Source organism: Aotus nancymaae, unplaced genomic scaffold (genome assembly GCF_030222135.1).
Source record: "Aotus nancymaae isolate 86718 unplaced genomic scaffold, 86718_ANA_hifiasm-v0.15.2.pri h1tg000043l, whole genome shotgun sequence".
NCBI lineage: Eukaryota > Metazoa > Chordata > Mammalia > Primates > Aotidae > Aotus > Aotus nancymaae.
The window spans coordinates 488,118-510,297 of NW_026988457.1; the positions used below are offsets into that span (position 1 = coordinate 488,118).

At 43.3% G+C, this 22,180-nt stretch overlaps 1 protein-coding gene across 2 annotated transcripts in view; it reads right to left on the minus strand.

The window, feature by feature from the left end:
- FLT1 (fms related receptor tyrosine kinase 1) overlaps positions 1–21,861 on the minus strand; it is a 192,658-nt gene extending 170,797 nt beyond the window's left edge. For both annotated transcript variants that reach the window (XM_021676188.2, XM_021676189.2), the window contains exon 1: positions 21,510–21,861. In XM_021676188.2, the coding sequence (XP_021531863.2) occupies positions 21,510–21,573 (64 nt within the window). In that variant the 5' untranslated portion in view covers positions 21,574–21,861. The remainder of the gene's footprint in view (positions 1–21,509) is intronic.
- Between the last annotated feature and the right edge of the window lie 319 nt (positions 21,862–22,180).

Genomic DNA, 22,180 nt, shown 5'->3' on the forward strand with positions numbered 1-22,180 from the left:
AAATTAGCCAGGTGTAGTGGTGCACACCTGTAATCCCAGCTACCCAGGAGGCTGAGGCATGAGAATCACTTGAACCTGGAGGTGGAGGTGTCAGTGAGTTGAGATCGTGCCCCTGCACTCCAGCCTGGGCCACAGAGGGAGACTCTGTCTCAAAAACAAAACAAAACAAAACAAAACAAAAAACCCACAAATCACTGTACTAAGTAAAAGAAGCCAGTCACAAATGGCCACACATTATATGATTCCATTTATGTGAAATGTTCAGAACAGGCAAATCCATGGAGACAGGAAGGTAGATTAGTGGTTGCCAGGGCTTGGGGGGAAGGGATGGAGAGCGACTGATAATCAGCATGGGGTTTCTTCTGGGGCATGAAAATGTTCTCAAATTAGATTAGTGGTGATGGTTGCACAACTCTTGAATGTACTAAAAACCACTGAATTATATACTTTAATATTCTTGTCTCTTAAAGTCATATATTGGGGTGTCATATTCTCGTCTCCTGTAGTATGTGAGCTTTATCTCAATAAAGCTGCTATTTTTAAAAACCCAACAACTTATGACTAAAGTAATCATGGAGTTATGTTGAAGGCCTAGAATTCCAGTTATTTTGAAATTTGTTGCCACATATGTGTGAGGTTTTACACTAGTTTTTCCAGCTTAAAACTTCGGAAGGCTGATTTTAGAGAAATAATTTTTCCTTCATGTTTGGTAACATCACTACGTAAAAGAAGTTTACAAACATGTTGCAAAAAACTTGCTGTTCCCTCCCCCATTACAATCTTTTAAATTTAATTCAGCGTTAGTTTTAAATCACTCCTAATTGCATATTTTGAATTTTCCCTATTTAAATTGAAATTTTTAACAAATTATGTTGCTAAGACTCTCTGAAGAAATGTGTTTCCTTTTACATCAAATTTTTTCATTTCTAATTTATTTGTTTTTAACTTAAAGCTCTGTATATTCCATTTATTTCAAATGAAATGCATCTGTCTTTGATTTTGCAGACTGTGTTTTCAGTAGTGCATAATCCTACGTGATAAATGGCCTCTTCATCTAAATAGGGATCCCCAAGTATCGTGTTTCTAAAATTTGAATTTAAGATCATGAGCCTTTTACAAAGGTTGTTCGAGGTTAATTAAACATAATTCACAATAAAAGAAGATATTCTTTCCTTAAGATGTAGCTTATTAAAGGCCTAAGTCTCATAGACTGAATCTCACAGAATCTTTGTGGTTGGTGGCAAGGGTGGGAGAAGGGTAAAGAATGTAATTGCAAAATTCCAGAAGCTACCAACGTTTTTATTTGAGATGCTAATTCTTATAAGGCGCTGATACTTAATTAAAAAGTTAACTCTGGTTCTTAACCTCTGTGTCATACCTCTATCCAAGTACTTATCAGATAATATGAAGTGGACATTAAAACTGAATGCCTAGATTAAAATTACCACATTCAATGGAGACTACACTACCAGCTATGCTGACAGGGACCATGCTTTGATGAAGAGCATTATAATGTCCCATCTCCTCTCACTTCCAGAATGATGGAGAAAGGCCAGAGAGTTCATATTCCATCTACCAACAGCCTAAATAGATGATGGGAAAGCTATGGGAATTCGTATGAACTGAAAGCGTATTTTTTAAGTCCCACAATTAGCAATGACATTAATTTTTTAAATGTCGGGTGTGTTTTCCAAAACAACTGGCCTTAAATCAAGGAAGAATGTAAAGAAATGAAAGGACATGCACAAAAATACACACACACACACACACACACGCCTGCTGACAGGCATGCACATACTTTTCTGTCCATGAAAACTTCAGTTTGTTTGAGTGGTGGTGGGGAGGTTGATGTAGAACTAGAAGAGGTTTTTGGTGTGTGCTTTAATTACATTTTTCATTCAGATTAGGCTTAGGGAAAGCTCTTTCTAGGCTGGGATTTAGAAATTGACTTGTATGTGGCAAGAGCATGAAGCAATGACTCACTGCTGACTAATCCCTTATGCAGATAAGATTTGTGACTTTTACATGGGCAACTTTACAAATATGTAATATTTTATTTTAGGGTAACTGTGTTGTTGGTCTTCAGGGTCCACAGTAGGACTGAATGTTTAGGTAGCTGCTGTCCAGCAACATTATATTTCATTTGTAGAAAGTTTCTAATCCTAGGAACCTGCTTTTTCCTTTGAATCTTTATAGTATATTAAACTCACTATTTTACCACACTGATTCCTTGCTTTAGAGATTTTGCCATTCTAAGTAATCCCCAAATTATTAGATTCAATATGTGAAGTCTCTGATCTCAAAGCCTGAATAGAAAATTCAAAATAGTCATGTATATAGCATTTATGTCTTGAATCCAGGTGTCAAAAAATAAATCAAGAAACTACCTAAATGTGTAACACCAGCAATTAGCATTGGCACTTCTCTCCAAGTATGTTTATTTCAATAATTCTGCTCTGGTTTGTTCGTTTTAAGGCTGTCCTACAATTCATATTTTAATTGTCTGTCAATGAAAATCATAATTAGGTTTCGTAGTTCTTGGCGCAAAGGACATCACACTGTTAGCCACTGAAGTGGCCGAAGTCTAAAATCATCGGAACTTGGATGGTTTTCATCCCATCCATACATGGGTCATTAGCTTTACTCATTTTTCCTTAAGCTTTATAAAAGTTATTTAAAAGGAAAAAAAAAATCTGTGTGGTTTAAAATGCTTACCAGGAAAAAATGCTCTAATAACATCAACATTCCTACTGTCAATGTTTACGAGGAAAGCATGTCTTCCGCGTGCCTCTCTGAGCTTTTTACTTGACACTGGCTTCTCTGAGGGTCACAGTTGAACAGGGCACATTCATTGATCATTAGGCCTGTCACCAGGCTACCATCAGGGGCCTACCCTTCCAATGACCTATAGCCATGCACAACTCCTTTTTGTGTGACATCAGTTAATTAAGGTTGGTTTGGGAGAAATCTCCTGCTGAACAAGGAGTTACCTTTTCCCAAAAAATGCTCTACTCCCACATCGCTGGCCTGGTATTAAATGAGTTCAGAAACCACTTCCCTAGAGCCGTCTAACAACATGTCATTTCAGTTTACCATACGATGTCATGAAAGTTATCTGAGCTGCCTGGGGCAAAGGTCAAGATCTGGTTGACAGGGCACGAGACATCACTCGTAAAATACTCGGTAGAGAAGTCTGGTAGACCTTCACCTGGTTATGCAAAGGGCCACGAACAGAGCAAACACTCTCTACACCCTAAAAATGCATAGAGGAACATTGTGTCTGTTAGGCAGGGCTTGGACGCATCTCTGTTTCCTCTATCAATGGCAGGAAACTTGTTAAATTTGAAGCATACTCCCCACGGGCTTATGTTCTTATCCAACGTCACTGTTCAGAGGTCTTTGTGGAAGCTGGGCCCTGATATATCATGTCTTATAGAATGGATCATAATCGCCAGTAGCATTATGCTACTCAGAAGTTATTTCAGGCCGGAATATACACATTTTCAGATTGTGAACACCTGGAAGAGACATGATAACTGATTGCTCAGCAGAGGTGCAATTTCAATGAACACACACAATGTATGTGAGACTAAATATGCACGTGGCTCAATGAAAGTAAGTGAGTTTTTAAATAAATTTGTTAATTTTGTATCAATTCGTGCATCCTCTTTAGAATCATAGTATCTGATCAGTGACAAAATGCTTTTAGCTGCAAGAGCATTTGCATAGAGTTGTATTATTAAGAGTAGTAGTGGCCAGGCACAGTGGCTCACACTTGTAATCGCAGCACTTTGGGAGGCCAAGGTGGGCGGATCACCTAAGGTTGGGAGTTTAAGACCAGCCTGACCAACATGGAGAAACCCCATCTCTACTAAAAATACAAAAATTAGCTGGGCGTGGTGGCGCATGCCTGTAATCCCAGCTACTCGGGAGGCTGAGGCAGGAGAATTGCTTGAACCTGGAAGGCAGTTGTGGTGAGCCAAGATCGCGCCATTGCACTCCAGCCTGGGTTAAAAAAAAGAAAGGAGTAGTGGTAATAATAATATGCTTGAACTGCCTTAACATTAGACTTCTAATCTCTAAATTATTTAGGATTTCAAATTTCAGTTCTGCCAAAGGCATCCTCCATGTTCTCATTAAATAAACAATTACCAGTTTGGAAGCATAGTATGGAATGCATGTGACTTGCAGTCTAAAATGGAAAGTTTTCTCTGCTTTACATAGCATCAGGATTACAGTTTGGTCTACGTCCAGATAGTTTACCGAATACTCTGCTTTCATTACTGTTCAGTGTCAAGGTTCCAGGCATCTACAGGGATGATGACAGCAGGTATCAATGTTATGGATTTGTCATTTACATGGATCCTTGTGGGTTCCCTTAGAAGGAAAGTCTCATAGAAAAGGTCTGGGAAATATTTTACCAATTCAATATAGGAGCGTGCCATGTAACAGTTAAAGTATCAAAGTGGGAATTGGAACCTTTAAATTTTATTCAGCTATATCTTATATCCTGTCATGTGACATTATCTTCATATCCATACACAGTTCCTTCTGGGGAAAAAAGTGAGTATGTCATGGAACTGTAATGTGATGCTATTAAATTACTATAAAAATGCATTTTGTTCAAGTTTCTATTTTGATTCCAAAATAATGCCTTCACATTTTTGTGCAATAAAATGAAGAAAAAAGGCTGGCAAACAGGCAGGCAGACAGAAAAGCGTGCACCCTGGCACTGTAGCTATTGATGCAAGAAAAGCCAAAAATGTTATTATAGAAATACAAAGCTTATCTATTCTCTTCATACAGACTTTCAACTTTAGAATCTATTACAAATAATGACAGAATACCATTTGCTTTGTATATAAAAATGGAGGAGAGATGAAATAAGATTGGAAGGCTGAATGTGACAAAGTTCTGATGTTAATTTTCAGCTTACTTTGATACAGTTTATAGAGTCCAAATTATATAGAAAACATCTTTCTGTGACACAAGAACACAAAATCAAACACCGCATGTTCTCACTCATAGGTGGGTGTTGAACAATGAGAACACATGGACACAGGGAGGGGAGTACTATACACTGGGGTCTGTTGGGGGGAAATAGGGGAGGGACAGCGGAGGGTGGGGAGTTGGGGAGAGATAGCATGGGGAGAAATGCCACATATAGGTGAAGGGGAGGAAGGCAGCAAATCACACTGCCACGTATGCACCTATGCAACAATCTTGTATGTTCTTCACATGTACCCCAAAACCTAAAACACAATAAAAAAAAAAAAAGAAAACATCTTTCTGGAGTCCTTTAGACTGTTCATAAAGGAGATACTTTAAATACACTCACTAAGAGGAAAGTTGAGAAGATCTCTATCTTTGCAACCAATAATATATACAAATTCTGTGACCTTTGAGACTTAAGTGGCCAAGAGTGTGCAATAAAGTTATCCATCATAGGGAATTGAATTTTTGAAAGCTACATTAGCAAATTTCTAAGACTCATTAAATGCAATTCTTGACAATTGTGTTTTCTAGTGTCAAAATCGGTTTCCTTCTAAGTTAAACAATTTGAAATATAATTGCCTTTCATTACACATATTTTGGAGATTAATCATACTTAGAAAATGGAGTGGACATGTTGATTAAACTGTTCTTTTTTATTCTGGGTTTTTCTAATTTCATGTTTTCTGAAGATATCCTTCACATAGTAAATATTTGTAAGAGCTATGCTTTCCTAAGATTTCAAAAACTTTAAAAAAAAATCTTAGATGGAATTAATGTTATACAAGTTTTGCTGAGAGTCAAGTTTCTGTAAGAAAAAGTAATCTATTAAAACCAGTATGTTTTCTCCAGCAGTATCTCAATTTTTAAAAGAGATAATTTACCGAATGTTTTTCACTCATTTCAGCATGTGACATTAAGGCCTTTCTTACAAATACCCATAGAAGACTTTAGAGTTGTTTGTCTCAATGCCTGGGGAATGCTGGTTTTCATTCTCGGGGCATGTATGTTCATACACCTTCATTACCCTACCTAGAACTTGACTTCTAGAAATTAGCCTTTTTTATATCATACAAGACATTATGTCTCTAACAGAAGAAAAACAACAACAATTTATGTTATCAGTTGGCCACCAACCTAACAGCTTTAAAATAACGTATGAATCAGTGCATTCTGGAGGACAAGACCAAAACCAGTAAGTAGAAGTTACATAAAACCAAAGAGAAGAGCTCTGTGGAGAGGTAGTAAGGTCCCCAGTGCTGAAGCTGTTCCTATGAAATTAAGCCCCCATCTCCTTGGGATGACACTGATGAACTGGGTTAAGGGTTGGACGCTCATGTGCAATTTCAGGAGTCTGGGAACTCTGCCCTCATTTACTTATGCTTCTTATCTGTCTTTTACTGCCAGCCAACCCTGGTTTCCCCACCACTACATTCTCTATATGACCTCTTTCTCTCACTCCCTTACCTTGTTTATTTCTCCATCTTCAACCTCAACATTTATTGTTTCATTTAATTTTTTGTACATATACTGAGAGGGATACCACAATAAACAAGACAAACAAGGTTGCTTCCTTTACAGTGTTTACAACTTAGCATGAACAACAGATAAAATAAGTATATATAGATATATATGTAATGGCATAAAAAGAATTTCTGCTTAAATAAATAGAAAATTACATTATATTTGGGTGTTATCATGGGGAAGTGCCAGGTGTGGAGGTACCTCACTCAGCCCAGGGAGTGACAGACTTCTATTAGAAGAATGAAGTGGAAGGTGAGACCTGAAGAATCAATGTGTATTTGCTAAGAGAAACAGTGGGGTCGCCCGGGCGCGCTGCCTCACTCCAGTAATCCCAGCACTTTAGGAGGCCGAGGAGGGCGGATCACCTGAGGTCAGGAGTTTGAGACCAGCCCTGCCAACATGGTGAAACCCCATCTCTACTAAAAATACAAAAATTAGCCAGGCGTGGTGGCAGGCACCTGTAATCCCAGCCACTCGGGAGGCTGAGGCAGGAGAATCGCTTGAACCCGGGAGGCAGGGGTTGCAGTAAGCCTAGATCGCACCACTGCACTCTGCCTGGGCAACAGAGTGAGACTCTATCTCAAAAATAAATAAATAAATAAAAATAAACAGCAGGGTCTCTTTCTCCTTCAAAGACTTCCACATCTTCCCACCCTCTAAGCTTCCTCTTTCCTTTTAAACAATTGTTTTCTTCTAACAGTTTCACATACATTTTCTTGTTTGTTACAACTCTGTTTCCCGCGGCCTCTACGCTAGGAGAAGAAAGCTCTGTCATCTTCTTCCAATGCTCTGGTTCGCATATTTTTTGTCTGGGGTCTACCTGACTTCACCTGCCACTGAGAAAAAAGCCACAAGTAATCATGCTTTAGACATATACCCAGGTCACGTTGTGCTTGTTGAAACAGAGCACCATGGAAGCTGACCAGGTGGAGATCCAGCAATCAGAGAATGAATGAGGACTGTCGGATGTGATGCATTAGCCAGGACTTCATGTTCTTAATGTGTCCTTCCTTCTGGCAGTTCACCTAGCCAATACCATGCATGGCCCAGAGCCAAGAGGAAATCATTTTCAACCAAAATGTTCTCATCCCAGATGATGAAAACAATGGCAGCAATAGTAGCATTACCTAGTGACACGGGCTATGTTGGTGTACATAGAAATTAAAGGTTCCAATCAACTATCTTCTCTGCTGTTTGGGAGCCTGAGCCAGTTAACAGGATCCCAGCAGGAAGACGCAACTCAAGGAAAATATCTATTGGGAAGCAATTCTCTAGAGGCTGGGCAGCCTAGATCCTCGTTCTCAATCCTGAGTCTAGAGTCAATTCAGGAGAACATGGCCAGCTTAGCCCAAAATGAGAAAACGGTCACTGGACCTAGAGGATAATCCAAATGGAAGGAACAGAACATCGCATGTAATACTGGGAGAATTGTTGCCAGCTCTTTCTCCACTTATACACACCTACACACACACACACACACACACACACACACGTACTTAGAAGGAGAACTAATAAGGAACCATGACTCCTAGAAGGGCCCCAGACCCAGAGAAATGGCTCAGGATATGGTTTCTGTCAGTTCAGCCAGTATTTATTGAGTGACTACTATGTGCCAGGCACTGTACTGGTTCACAACGGCAAAGATGGATCAGAAACATTCCTTCCTCTCGAAGTGCTTTGAGCTCTAAGCTGATCTCTTAGGGGATGTCATTTAGAAGTAGAATAGGTGAATAGTAAGAAATATGGAAGATAATCTAAGGCAACAAATAGAGATCTGCAAACTATGTACACTGCGTTTTTAAGGAACACATATTTTAGTATAGGGAGTCACACATTCTTCACCAACATAAGTGATTTATCTTAGTAAAGCTCAGTTAAATTCACAAAATAAGAACACTTATTCAATGATAAACATGTAACACAATGAATAAAACCATATCTATACCTCAAAATAAAATATAAGGGATTACTTGATGATAATCCCTTGAGCATCTTTTAAATGAATGTGTTCGAATGTTATAAAATAAAAGTCTTCTTTTTTTTTTTTTGAGACAGAGTCTCACTCTGTCACCAGGCTCCAGGCTGGAGTGCAGCGGCACGATCTCAGCTCACTGCAACCTCTGCCTCCCAGGTTCAAGCAATTCTCCTGCCTCAGCCTCCCAAATAGCTGGGACTACAGGCACATGCCACCACGCCCAGCTAATTTTTGTATTTTTTAGAAGAGACGGGGTTTCACCATGTTGGCCAGGATGCTCTCGATCTTTTGACCTTGTGATCTGCCCGCCTTGGCCTCCCAAAGTGCTGGGATTACAGGCGTGAGCCACCGCACCCAGCCAAAACAAAAGTCTTCTACACATGCCTGAACCCAACCCTGGGGCATGAATCTAGAATGATGACTGGCTATAAAATCAGCATCAGGTGAATTAAATTTGATATAGCTCATGTTTTTCCTCATGAAATTGTGAGAGAAAATACAGTCCTCCAAATCATTGAAAAGCTATGTGTTTCTTAAACCTCCCCTCCTACGTTTGTATTTAACATTCTCCCAAAATGGCGAATGAATTACTCCAGCAAGGTAATCCCATACTCATTTGTTTGGACTGTATATTTAAGAAATAACAATGACCAAGCAAACTTTATTTCTACATTTTAGGATTTTACTTCCTCTAAGAAAAGATATATCTGGATATAGAACCAAGAAGTTTAATGTCAGTCCCAAAAGGCTAAATGAAGTAGAAATTCCTCAAAATTCATTCCTGTTAGTTTCCTAAATTTCCCATTTGCCTTCTAAGTGACTCTGTGTAGCAAACACTTTGGATAGGGTATTTTTCATTGACCAGTTTTGAAGACAGAGGATGGGATGAGAATGTGAGTAGCTGAACCACTTATTAGTCTGTACATCAACAATACGTGTCAAATATTTCCTAACCCTCAAGAAGTTACAGATACTCAAAGTCCTTTCCAGGGCACTGCAATTACTCAATTTCCACACATTTTTTTCTCTAGTTCTACCAGAATTTCTTACAGAGAGGATTCTGAAGCCATAAAAATTTCCAAAGAACAACAGAGAACAAAAATCTGATCCAGCAGGAGACATTAAGTGGAAAAAGAGAGTTAAACGTTTCCCAAAAAGAAACCACCATTAATCACAGATGCAATGCTGTTGCCAGAGTTTACACTGCCTTTTAAAATTGTTTGTTTCCAGTCTTCTCTAGTATATCCCTGCCTTTCCATCTGTTTATATACATTTTTGGTTTCTCTCATGCCAACTTAGAGAAAGAAAACAATCATAAAAATCCAGCAGCGGATTTTTACATACATAAACGCCATGTATATTTTTACGTAGTATATACACCATTCCGTGTAATCTCCACCTAAGGCATGTATCCATTTGACCACACTTTCCAGCTTTTTCTTTGGAGTGAAAGATAAAACTTCATAGGTGGTAAGATAGGATTTTTCTCAGATTCTGATAACATGATGGTATTCTGGTTGAAAAAGTGTCCTTCTCCAAGGAACAGGTCAAGAAAGAAGAAGGAAAACACTATTTTCTCCTTCTTGACTTCTTGTAGGTCTATCTTAAAGGAAGGATCTAAGGAGGGAGAGACACAGGAGCTACAGGCTGAAAGGAATGTTCCCAGTGTTGCTGACTGTACAAGAACTGCCAATCAAACAGGGAAATCAAAGTGACCGGCAGGTAACTTGTCTGAGAAAAAGGCTCTTGGATGGTTGTCTTTTCCTATAAATGACAGTTTTTTATTCTAAACCCTGAAAACAAAACTCTTGCCTTTTTTCTTTAATTCCTAGATTTAATCATTCAAGATATCTTGAGCAAATGTTGGTGGAAAGAGCCCTGATTTCAAAATTAAAAAGACTTAGGTTTGAATCTTGGCTTGGCTGTTCCATAAATGGAACAGGGTTTCCTCAGCCTTGGGGCTTCAATCCATAAAACAAAGTTACAGGTGTGCACGGTGGATGGCTAGGAAGAGACTTAATTGAGTTAACACAGAAGGTGCCCTGTGCTGAGATGTTCAGTACTTGCATTCCTTTCTTTCCCCGGGGGACAGTTAATGTCCTCCCCCATCCAATTCATGTAGCATCTGTCTTCAGGGTCAAACACACTTCCAGGTCATTCCCTCAGGTACTTTAATTTCATTCTGGAAAAGCTGTGAGCTTGCTGGGATCTGAAAGGCGCAGAGGGGAGCCCACATTGGATTCCTGAAAACCATCTGTGAGAGGGCAGTCCCAGCTTTTTCCTAGGACCTGCCTGATGTGAGCTTTTCTAGAATAAAGTGCCAGCCTCGTGCTGTTCTTTGTCATCTGAACTGGTTTAAAGCCATATCTAGGAGGGCAGTTTGGACATAAAATCATGTCCGTAATGGCTTTAGGGCTCCTTTTCTGACTTTAAGTTTTTCAGAAGCTCCTTGAATGCCTTTAAGAAAACCCACATGATTAAAATTCTGTCTTATTGGAGATGTGAACAGTGTGTGCCACACACAGCAGTGGAATCTCCCAAGGCCACTTTAAGCTGGAGTAACAGTGGCTTCTCACATTCTTTGGAGATGGCCAAACTCCAAGGATGGAAGAAGGGAAAGACCAGCACACTCCCCTTGATGCTTTTTCCTTCTCCTCTTTTCATTTAGGCTCGAAGGCATGGTAGGAGAATCCCTACATGTCAGGTTTGTAGTCTGACAGACTCAGAGTCAAATAATTCCAGGTTTACTTACCAGTTCTGTGATCTTAGGGAAAGTATTTAATTCACCTAAGTGTCAATTTTTGCATAGTTAAGAGACCGCACCTGGTCTGAGTAAAATAATATATGTAAAACAATACATATATGGATCGTATAGTCAGTAGGACTTGGTTGCCTCCTTCCTCACTCCCCGAAAGCATATCTGTCCCTGTAGTCTCTGCACCTCCAGAAAAAGGTACTATATTAGGGCCTCTATGATAGGAGTCCAAAGAAGCTGCAGAGCTGCCTGCGCTCAGAATCTTGGGGTCAGCTGTCCTCCCTTGCTGGTGTCATGTCAGTCATCAGAGGCCAAGGCCCAGCATGCCTGCGGATACCCAAGACAAAATTTGACTTATGAATAGAAGGCTCTTGCCTGGGGCCTGTTTTTTTTAACTCTCAGATACTGTGGCATTATGGAATATTTATTGTTATTTACTATTATAAGTTGTTTACTGTTATTTTCTTGGCCAAACTGCAGCCTAAGAGCTAGACAGAAAAGCAAACATGAAGTGTTAAACAGTGGTGTGGTCTGTTGTGAGGCTGTGCTCCTCCCATGCAGAGAGGCATCTGCTTCCCATCCCTCGAATCTGAGCTGGGCTTGCTTTGACCAACAGAATGTGGTCCAGCTGTGTTGTAGGAGTTCCAAAGCCTAAGCCTCAATATGCCTTGCAGCTTTCACCGTTACAGTCTTGCAACAGCGCTGCCCCCAGGTAAGGAAGCCCCAGCCAGGATACTGAATGAGGAAAGATCTCTTGGAGAGGGAGGCCCAGCACCAAGGACCCAGTGGGAATCCCAGGGACTATAGATGCATGAGAGACCCAGGAGAGACCTGAAGGAAAACCATTCAGCTGAGCCCAGCCCAAAGGTCTAACAGAATCATGAAGCATAATGCATTGTTATGTTGGGTGACTAAGTTTTAGCACATCTTGTAATGTAGTAATAGATGGCAGATCAAAAGGCTATTGTGCCTCAGCACTGTAGAAACAGTGACTATGTGGTAGTTCAAGGGTATGCTCTTTCTGTATTTGAAAATAAGAGTACCAAAGTGAAGCTCACGCACTGTGAGGAATTAAATGCCCTACAGGTTACTGTGGATGCCCCCAGGAAGGGGAAAGCAGCTTGGATTCTTGGTGTTTCACAAGTAAGTGTCCCAGGACTGTGGTTCCACATGATGAGAGCCCAGCTCTGTCTCCAACCAGCAGCAGCTTTTCACGACAGTGGGGACAGAACCCTGGCACATCATGAAAGTCAGGAGGCCACCCTGCCCCAACAAATAGAATTCAGCCACCCAAGTGGGAGCCATACTGGTCCCAGCACCGGAAATACAGATATGGAGGCTCGGCTGGAGAGGCAATTTTGCAGGGCATGCTGGAAAAAAGCACAGCTGGCCCGAGGCATGTGGGTGCCCAGGACAGGCCAATAGTATGGTGTTTGTCGACGTTTACATAGAGGAAAGACTGAGCGCTCCACAGCATAAGGCAGAGAAGGACTACTGTTAGTCTAGACCAGGAATTCACTTCTGCCCCTGAAGTACACACCTCACTCAGCAAAACAGTCCCCCTCTCCTCAGAAGGCAATTTAATCTAGACTCATGGATTCCATGCCCTGGCATTTGACCTAAGTATTCTTTCTGCCACACTCTACTAACACAAACTCTTCCTGGCAGGAATTCTCGTAAATAGTTTCTTCCACCTTGTTGTATGTCTAGTGATGATTTAGTGCCTTTTACAGATTAACATTTGGACAGGTGCCTCCCACGTGGCCAGGCCTCTCAAACTGGCCACAGGGCAGGGGTTCTCAAAGTGTGGTCTCTGGATCCAGCACAACAGCATCCCCTGGGAAGTTGTTAGAAAAGCAGATTCTTGGCCCTACCCTAGGCCTCCTGAATGAGAGACTCTGGGGTGGGCCCCAGCCATCCAGTTTTGCAGGCCCACCAGGTGATTCTGATGTGTGATGAAATTTGAGGTTCTTAACCTCAGCTGTCCACTGGAATCACCCAGGAGCTTTAAAATTACCTATGCCTGGATCCCTCTCAAGAGCTCATGATTAAATTGATCAGGGGTACAGCCAAGACCTGAGGATTTTTAAAAGCTCTCCAGATTATCCTAATGTAGAGCCCAGGCGGGGGACCACAGCCCTAGAGAGAGGCAAAGGCTTTCATAGAAATCACTTGGCAGACTAATTCCTAATCAGGGTTTTGCTAAAGGTGGCCTTGAGTTTAAGTGGTTTTTTATTTGTGTATAATAACAGCCAAGGCTTTTCATTTAGGCTAGGTTCACTTCAGGCCTCTTTTAACAAAAGAATCTGATAACTGTTGTAGCTCTGCCTGGGTAGACCACATGGGTGGTTCTGTAGCTTGAGAGGAAGTCCATTTGTGCTCCACCCATTAAATAGAAGGATAGAAGACCGGGCTGAGAAAAAGTATCTGCGAGCACCGTGTGATAATCTGTGAAAAGGTAAAAGCACTTGTCAACGTTGGCAATAATGACAAGGAAGAACGATAAGTGCAAATACATTCAATTTCAAGCCAGTAAGAGGCACATGAAATGTGTGATCAGCGTTAGCACAATGCAGTGAGACACTGACACCTCCCTGACAACCAAAAATTCTGCAGGATACTTAACCACTGCTGGTTTTTGCCACCAGGTTGTTTTCTTTTAGAAGCAAAAGCCTTGTAGAACTTTACAGTTAAAATCTGGCTATTTAATCACATTTTTACTATTTTCCACCAAATTCATATTTTCCAAGACCCTGATCTAGACCAGGTGTGGTGACTCACACTTGTAATCCCAGCACTTTGGGAGGCCAAGGCGGGCGGATCACCTGAGGTCAGGAGTTCAAAACCAGCCTGGCCAACGTGGTGAAATCCCGTCTCTACTAAAAATGCAAAAATTAGCTGGGCATGGTGGTGGGCACCTGTAATCCCAGCTACACTGAGGCAGGAGAACCCGCTTGAACCCAGGAGACGGAGGTTGCAGTGAGCTGAGATCGTGCCATTGCACTCCAGCTTGGGCAACAGGAGTGAAACTCCATCTCAAAAACAAACAAACAAACAAGAAAATGATCTTGATCTCACCACCCATGATTTGGTTAACCATGGTATTCTTCAAGACCACAACCTCTGTTTACTTTGATTACGAGTCTAAGCCAAGTACAAGGTTTTGTAAAGAATTTTCGAGGAGGACACAGATGTCCCAGCGGAAGGCGGCACGAGACCATTGTGGAAGCCAGAAGAGAGAGGTTCCTTGCTGGCCCAGGTCTAGCTCCTTAGTCACACACGTCAAAGTTCATCACTAGGGTGTTAGTGAAGAGGAAATGGGACCAGGTGCGATGGCTCCCGCCTGTAATCTCAGCACTTTGGGAGGTCGAGGCAGGTGGATCACTGGAGGCCATGAGTTCAAGACCAGCCTGGCCAACATGGTGAAACTCTGTCTTTACAAAATATACAAAAAAATTGGTCAGGCATGGTGGCACATGCCGGTAATCCCAGCTACTTGGGAGGCTGAGGCACAAGAATGATTCGAATCTGGAAGGTGTAGGTGGCAGTGAGCCAGGATCGTGCCACTGCAGTCCAGCCTGGGCCGCAGAGCGAGACTCTGTCTTAAAAAAAAAAAAAAAAAAAAAGGAAATGGACCCTGACACCAGAACCAGTTTTGAATCCTTTACTAAAATCAATGCTTCTCAATTTTTAATGAAAAAAAAAACCACATGGGGATTTTATTAAAGTATAGGCTGTGAGTCATCAAGTTCCCAGGGGATGCTGATTTTGCTGGACCTTGGAGCACACAGTGAGAAGCATGTTTGGAGTATGGTGTGGGCATGTGCAGTGTGGGCCAGGATGGGGGTGAGGATAGGGACGCACCAGCTTGAGCCCAAACCATGGGATTCCAATTTTTAAGAACATGTCTCACACCTAGTAGGGTGGTCCTGCCAGGAACCCAATTACATGAAGCATTAAGGAGACCCCATCCTAAAGAAAGAGGAAGTTAGGCAGACCAGTGTGGTCCTGTAACCAAAGCCCCTATTAAAACAGAGTTGATTCTGACTGTGGTCAGACCTCTGTTGTTCAGGTTTGCGTCTCAGCCCAGCACCCAAGGACTTGGGTTTGAGTCTAAGAGCGGGCAAGAAAGTCAAACCCTAAAATCTAAGAACTCTGTTCTCTCTAAAAATTGTATAAAATCCTACAGGACAAAGCTGAAGTGCTTAGCACCTCACCAACAGAGGCTAAGACAGGACTTCTGCAGTGACCAGAGCTTGGCTTTGCTGGCTCAGAGGCCCCGGTGAAGCGTTGTGCCCACACGGGAGGGGAGGACATGAGATGGTTTCTCAGAGAGAAAAATCATAGCCAATCTCCTGCATCTCAATTGCTCACTGAAGGGAACAAATAGCTATTGAGAACAGTTACTTTAAGTAATCCCTTGTAACTGAGGCCAAATGAACAAGCAGGAGCACATTAGTATATTGGAATAAATTCAAGGAATAAACGTGTATCTGAGACTGCTTCTTTGAAATGATAGTGTGGCTACGTATTCATTCATTTATTCATTCATTCCAACACATACTGAGAATCTCTGTACTAGGCTTTATATTAGGTGCCAGGGGTCTAAAGATAGCTAAGACATGGGGTCTCTCCCAAAGAGAAAGGACACAGACACATAAAACCCCAATAATGCAAAGTGGGAATTACTAGAGGAGGGGTACACCGCAAGGCTACAGGAAAGCAGAAGAAATGCCAAGTGCTATCTGAGAGCTACAAGGAGGAGCTCCCGGAGATGGTGACTACGGGGCTGGATCTTGCAAGTAGGGGAGGTGGAGACACAGAGGGAAGGGAAGGGTTTGCTGCCAGACGAGCAGCATGAACACAGTGATGGAAGTGAAGACTCTTCTGAAGAAGGGGGAGTAATTTGTTTGACCTGGGTAGAGTTTGCGTAGCTGGAACTCAGAGTGTGTGGAGAAAAGTGGTGAAAGACAAAGCTAGTACCACAAGGCACAAGTATGTAAGCCACAGCTGTTCAGAAAAAAGACGCCAAGTGCTTGTAACGGAAGTTAATCTTCTCACCAAATCTCTTGGTGTGCTACTAAGCAGCCATCACTTTGATTCTTAGTTTAAACCCCTTATGTGCTTTAAGAAAATAGAAGAAAACTTCATATTAAAAAGATGTCATGGCTGGGTGCGGTGACTCACACCCGGTAATCCCAGCACTTTGGGAGGCCGAGGTGGGCAGAACACCTGAGATCGGTAGTTTGAGACCAGCCTGACGAACACAGAGAAACCCCGTCTCTACTAAAAATACAAAAGTAGCCAGGCATGGTGGCACATACCTGTAATCCCAGCTACTTGGAGGCTGAGGCGGGAGAATCGCTTGAACCCCGGGAGGCAGAGGTTGCAGTGACCCTAGATCGGACCACTGCACTCCAGCCTGGGCAACAAGAGCAAAACTCCACCTCCAAAAAAAATACATCATTTATAAAGAAATTTTAGCACTATAATAGTGTTAGTCAATAAATATTTGAACATCTGTCTTCCGTTTGGGGAAGAGGAAATACACCAGTGAAGAAGAAATGTTGTCTGTAGCATGAACATCAGCTTCTGTTCCTGGGCTGGCCACTAGCCACCTGTTGACCTTGAAAAACAGCACTGGCCTCCTCTGGGCCGGTTTTCTCATCTCTGACATGAGTAGATTGGGTCAATGAGGTTCCATCTAGCTCTTACAATGTGTGTGTGTCTGTGTCTGTGAGACAAGATCAAGTCCCTTAAAGAGCTCAAAATTGAGGAAAGGAGCAGCAATCAGAAACGGCTTTCAGGCATCCAGCTTTACCAAGACAAATGGGAAATCCCCAGGAATTCTTGACATCTCCCCGCATCCGCCCCAGCGGCAATGCAGGAAATCTAGTCCACTATCTCCAGCAGACTCAATGCAACTGTTTCCTTAATGAACCCCCCAGCAGCCCCGTGTGCAAAGTCAGAGGCTTTCTTTTTAAACTCTCCCTCAAATACCCCATTCCTCCCATTTCCTTCCCCTCCCTCAATCTGGTATAAAATCCAGCAATTTAACCAGCAGCATGCAATTTCCACAGCACCCAAGAGTGCGAAGAATCACCAGTGATCCTGGAAAGCATCTGGCAGGAGATCTTGTCATTTCTTCCAAGCCTCTCCTGTAGACGAAGGCCAGTGGAGCAGAATGGACTATTCAGTTCTACCAAATTGCTTAAACCAAATGCAACAGATGGTCTATGCTTTTAACTACTCACAGCAATATATTTTTACTTAAGAAAAAAGTCTGGTATGATTTCAAACACCCTTCCTCCCCTACCTGCAATGACAAATGCACTGAAAAATGATAATTTTTACTTGATACCCAACACGCCCCTGTGTGACCAAACCAATAACTGGACACACCTGGTCTCTACTAACACCAGCAGCCTTCATATTTACATTCGAGTGCCACGACTGTTTCTCTCGCTTTCTCTCCATTCTTACACCCACCCACATACACATCCAGTTTAAAGCACTACAGAAGCTGCTTAATCTGTTATTTGTTCTTGTCTTGCCCAACTGCCCAAGCCAAGTGAAACATCAGCCATAACTTTGCTGTGTAGATCGCAACAGGCTGCATCATCTTCCTCGAGGACATTACATTACTTTGGTCAATATGAGACCATTTTTTTGTAACACATCACTTTCAACTTCCATATTAAAAAAATTGAAGTAGATTTAGAAATGTCCATTTTTGGAAAGAATAAGGTAATTACTTGGTTTGTTTCTTAAAAGTCATGTACAGTAGGCTCAATTTTAAATAACGTTTAGTATCCCTGTTAAAACCTGGAACTTTTTTTAAAAGAATAAAGCCATTTTTAAAATCAAATAAGTGTTAATTTTAAAAAAATTCAAGAAGTGAATAGGGGTTTAAAATCACTGCTATGCTTAGAAGAGTTAATGCAACTAGAGTTTTGAGGGAGAGTCTACTTTATAGTTATACCTTCTGCTAGTGAAAAAAGCCCAAGATAAAGATGACTGCTGACTCAGGCATCCTCTACCAGCCCATCTCTGGCAAAACAGTCTACTCAAGGCCAAACTGACTGGCTGTTTAGGTACATAGTACTAGAGAAAAAGAGTATAATGTGATTAGCAGGGGAAACCCAGTTCATCCTCACAGCCCCAGCATCATATGGTTTCTCATCCATTCTACACACAAATATAAATAAGGTGGGGAAGAGAAAGACAGACATGGTGTTCAGGCCATTTCTTGAAATCATTCACTGAATTTTGGAGTCAGAAAAGGGCCTTAGAAATCAACCACCTATTCTAACTTCTTCATTTTACATACGAAAGCAAAGTATCCACTTGGTGATCATTAGAAAAGAAACCAGAGAACCTATTATAGAATTTCCAACAGGGAAAGAAAAAAAATGTATCAAAGTGCTGAAATATAAAGTGAAAATATTTGAGGAACTGGAGTAGGTAGTCACCTACAGTTCATTTGCAACATGATCCATCAGTTGGAAAACTATGTAGACTGCCAAACCTCCTAAATAATTAATGTTTCGAATATGCGATTTTGACCAAAAAAAGCGCAGCTGCATGAAACCTTGGAGAAAGGAACAAAAATTGTTACAAAAAATAACTTTATTATAAGATATTTATTACATTCAATTTAGAAATAGGTATATTTTCATGTGCACTTTGATTTAATATTATTAATGTGGGCTTCCTTCACAAAATTCACAATTTCAGTATTTCTACTTATAGTAAATGGTAAATGCTAGCTGTTCAAGAACTCAAGAAAAATGAGGGTAAAGAAAAAAATCTGTAGCTTTCATCCAGTTTATGATACTGTAAAAGTAAGAAATGAGACTCAGAGCTGGAGAAAGAAGACTGGTATCTTTATAGAGAAAGAGCAATAGAGAGGACTTAAAAGTATCTGAATTATTGTTATCTTTTTATTTCCCGGAAGGTCTGGAAGAGGTAAATAAACTCTTTAGAGGGGAAAAGCATTATCTTTTCATATTACTGAGCCTCTGGTTATTTTACATCTCAATGCATGTGCACACTGAGCATGCACACACACAATATTAATAGCTGATAAGTATTCAAAGATTACATAGCACTTGAAGGAGAGCAGACCCCAGTTCATAATGATGCAAGAGAACTCTGCAGCGCAGAAATGTGGGTCCTTACTAGATATTGCTTGGCAGAGACGCAGCCCCTCAGTTCAGCACGAAAGCCCTGATGCGATTTGTAAAGTAGGTGGTAGCTGATTGTTTTACCGTGAGATGCTTGTTAACCAGACAGAGAAACCTGTGGGTTTTCAAAAGCACCCGTGCCGCAGACTGAGCTAACATGAGCTAACATGAGCTAACAGAGCACTCTGTTAACTGTCAGGTAAAGAGGTTCTCACCTTGCCAGTGTTAGTCCTTTCTTCCCAAAAAAGTGCAAATTAAAAAAAAAATCACAATTCCAAAACCGCTGCCCCCTTTAAGTAAACTATAATCCAAGAAAAATCATAAGAGAATTCCACTCACGTTTCTGTCAAGTTTCCACCGATCTAAGATGCTCCCAATTACAAACAAAACGATGTTTCACTAAAGTCAGCACGTTTTTGAAATAAACATACGTCTGTGTGAAACAGAAAATCTAATAAACCATGTACTTTTCCCTCCATATTTTTGGATTCATGTAACTTACCTAGAGTTATCGTTACATAATAGTCGAACGAGGTATTTACATTCTCCAAGCAATTATGTTTTAATACAAGTTACTTTTCAAAACAAAAAAAGGGATTTGTGAAATAGAAAATACATTTTATTTAGGATAGTTACGTTAGCAAATTTCTCAACCTACAGTGAGTTCTCAGAAGTTACTACTTTGCCCTGCCTCCGGGTTTAGTAGTTTCACCAATCTAATTGGAATTATTACTTGTTATTTGGAAACTGATGGTCTAGTAAGTCTTCCCACTGAGAAAGAATATTTAATTATTGCTGCTTTCGGGGTTTGACAAGCTTTTTGTTTTGTTTTGTTTTGTTTTAATATGCTCATCTTATTGACTTTTTTCCCGGGAATAATTGCAATGACTTATTTTATACGACTGTATTTTATTTCATATTTTACCTTTTCTCCACGATGCTTAAAAAAAAGGCATTCCGAAATCTGGGTCTCTGCGCATAGGGGAACGGGGCACAAGGCTCCGCCACTCAGCTCCACTGAGCAGAGACGGCGAGTCCGAACCCTCAAGTTCCTTGGGGCTTTGACCCATCAATGGCGGCGGTCTAATTGCTGGTAAAACCCCTGGCCCCTGACGGTTCCGCCGCCCGTCTCCCAAACAACCGGCAAAGGCTGACTTAGGTGGCGGGCGGACCTCACCGATTTGCTCAAACTGCGTCGTTTGGTCCAAATCGCCCGCCCTCTCTTCGCTCGGATTTTAAAGGCTAAGCTTACAAGTCAGTAACTTAACGGTATTTGGGCCCTTGGCTGTCCTCGTCCGTCAGGGTCACTGACGTCGGGGACCCAAGCTGGACGGTGCACCCCGCTGCTCTGGGCAGAGGCCCCACCAGGGTGGCTGCGCGCAGCGCACTGTGGCCCCGCGGTCCGCGCGCGGCCGGGAGAAGTGGCGTTAGCCGAGCGTTCCCCCGGACAGTCCAGCTCGGGGGCCCAAGGGGGTCCTGGGATGCCAGCGCTGGCCCTCTCCTGAGATCCTCCTGCTCCCCGCAGGCACGCAGTCCCCTTCAAATCAGCTCTCCTCCTTCCCTTTCGTGGCGCGAGGTCGCGGCCAGTGCACAGTATCACCAACGCCCCGGCCTCAGCCCAGCCCCGGGCAGCCTGGCAGGCGTTCAGGAGCCTCTGCTCCTGGCTCCGGGGGACCCCGCGGATCCACGCCAGACCGCCTGGAAGCAGGCTCTGGGTGCCAGGTAGGTCCGGGTGCATGCTGCTACCACTGCCCGGAGCCTCGGCAGTGAGATCCCACCCGAGAGCCGGATAAGGGATCAGCGACTCTGTCGCAAACGGGCAGCCTCAACGCGGACCCAGTCTGAGCACTGATGCTCGCGGGTCCAGGCCAGCCACTCCCCGAGGCGCTCCCTCGGAGAAACGACGCAGCGGCCCGAGGCGTGCCCGCTGCAACTAGAGTCCCAGGTTCTTGCCGTAGCCGGCTTCTCGGGCTGCAGCCTGGTCTCTCGCGTGCACCCCGCCCCGGCCTCGGAGGCTGTGCCCTCTGGCCGCCGCATCGCAGCCCGCTTCGAGCCCCGGCCCCCGGCCTCGCCTCACCTGTGAGAAGCAGACAGCCGAGCAGCGCGCACAGCAGGACCCCGGTGTCCCAGCAGCTGACCATGGTGAGCGCGACGCGGCCTGCTCGTCCGGTGCCCGCGCTCCCCGCGGCCAACGACCCGGCGGCCCGAGTCGGTCTTCTCGCGCTCCGCCGCCGCGGGCTCCGCGCCCCGAGCGCCCGTCTCGCGGCTCCAGCCAGGAGACAACCACTTCCCCGGGTAATCCTCGCCGCCAGGCGCCCGCTGGCTGCTGTGCCCGAGCCCCGGAGCCCGCTCCGAGCCGCCGCCGCTGCCGGGGAGGAGTCGAGAGGAGTGTCCGCCTGGCGCGCTCCGAGCCTCCCGCGGACCTCGATGAAGAGTAGCGGAGGGCGGGGGCGATTTATATTTCCCCAGCCCACTTCCTACCCCGGCACCTCCTTCTGGTGACGTCAAGGGGTCCCCCACCCCTCATCCGCCTCCCCACCTACCCTCTTCTTCCTCCCAGGCTCTCTTGCCTGCGGCTACGGAGAGGGGCGGGGGCCGACGAGGGCGGGTGGCCCGGGGCCGAGCGCGCGTGGGGAGGTGCTGGCGACGCCGGCCCGGGAGCGCGGCCCTGGCAGGTTCAGGGTCTTTGCTCCGCGCCCTCTTGCCCTCGCCCCTCCTCCTGCCCATCGCGCTCAGGAAATCCTTGCA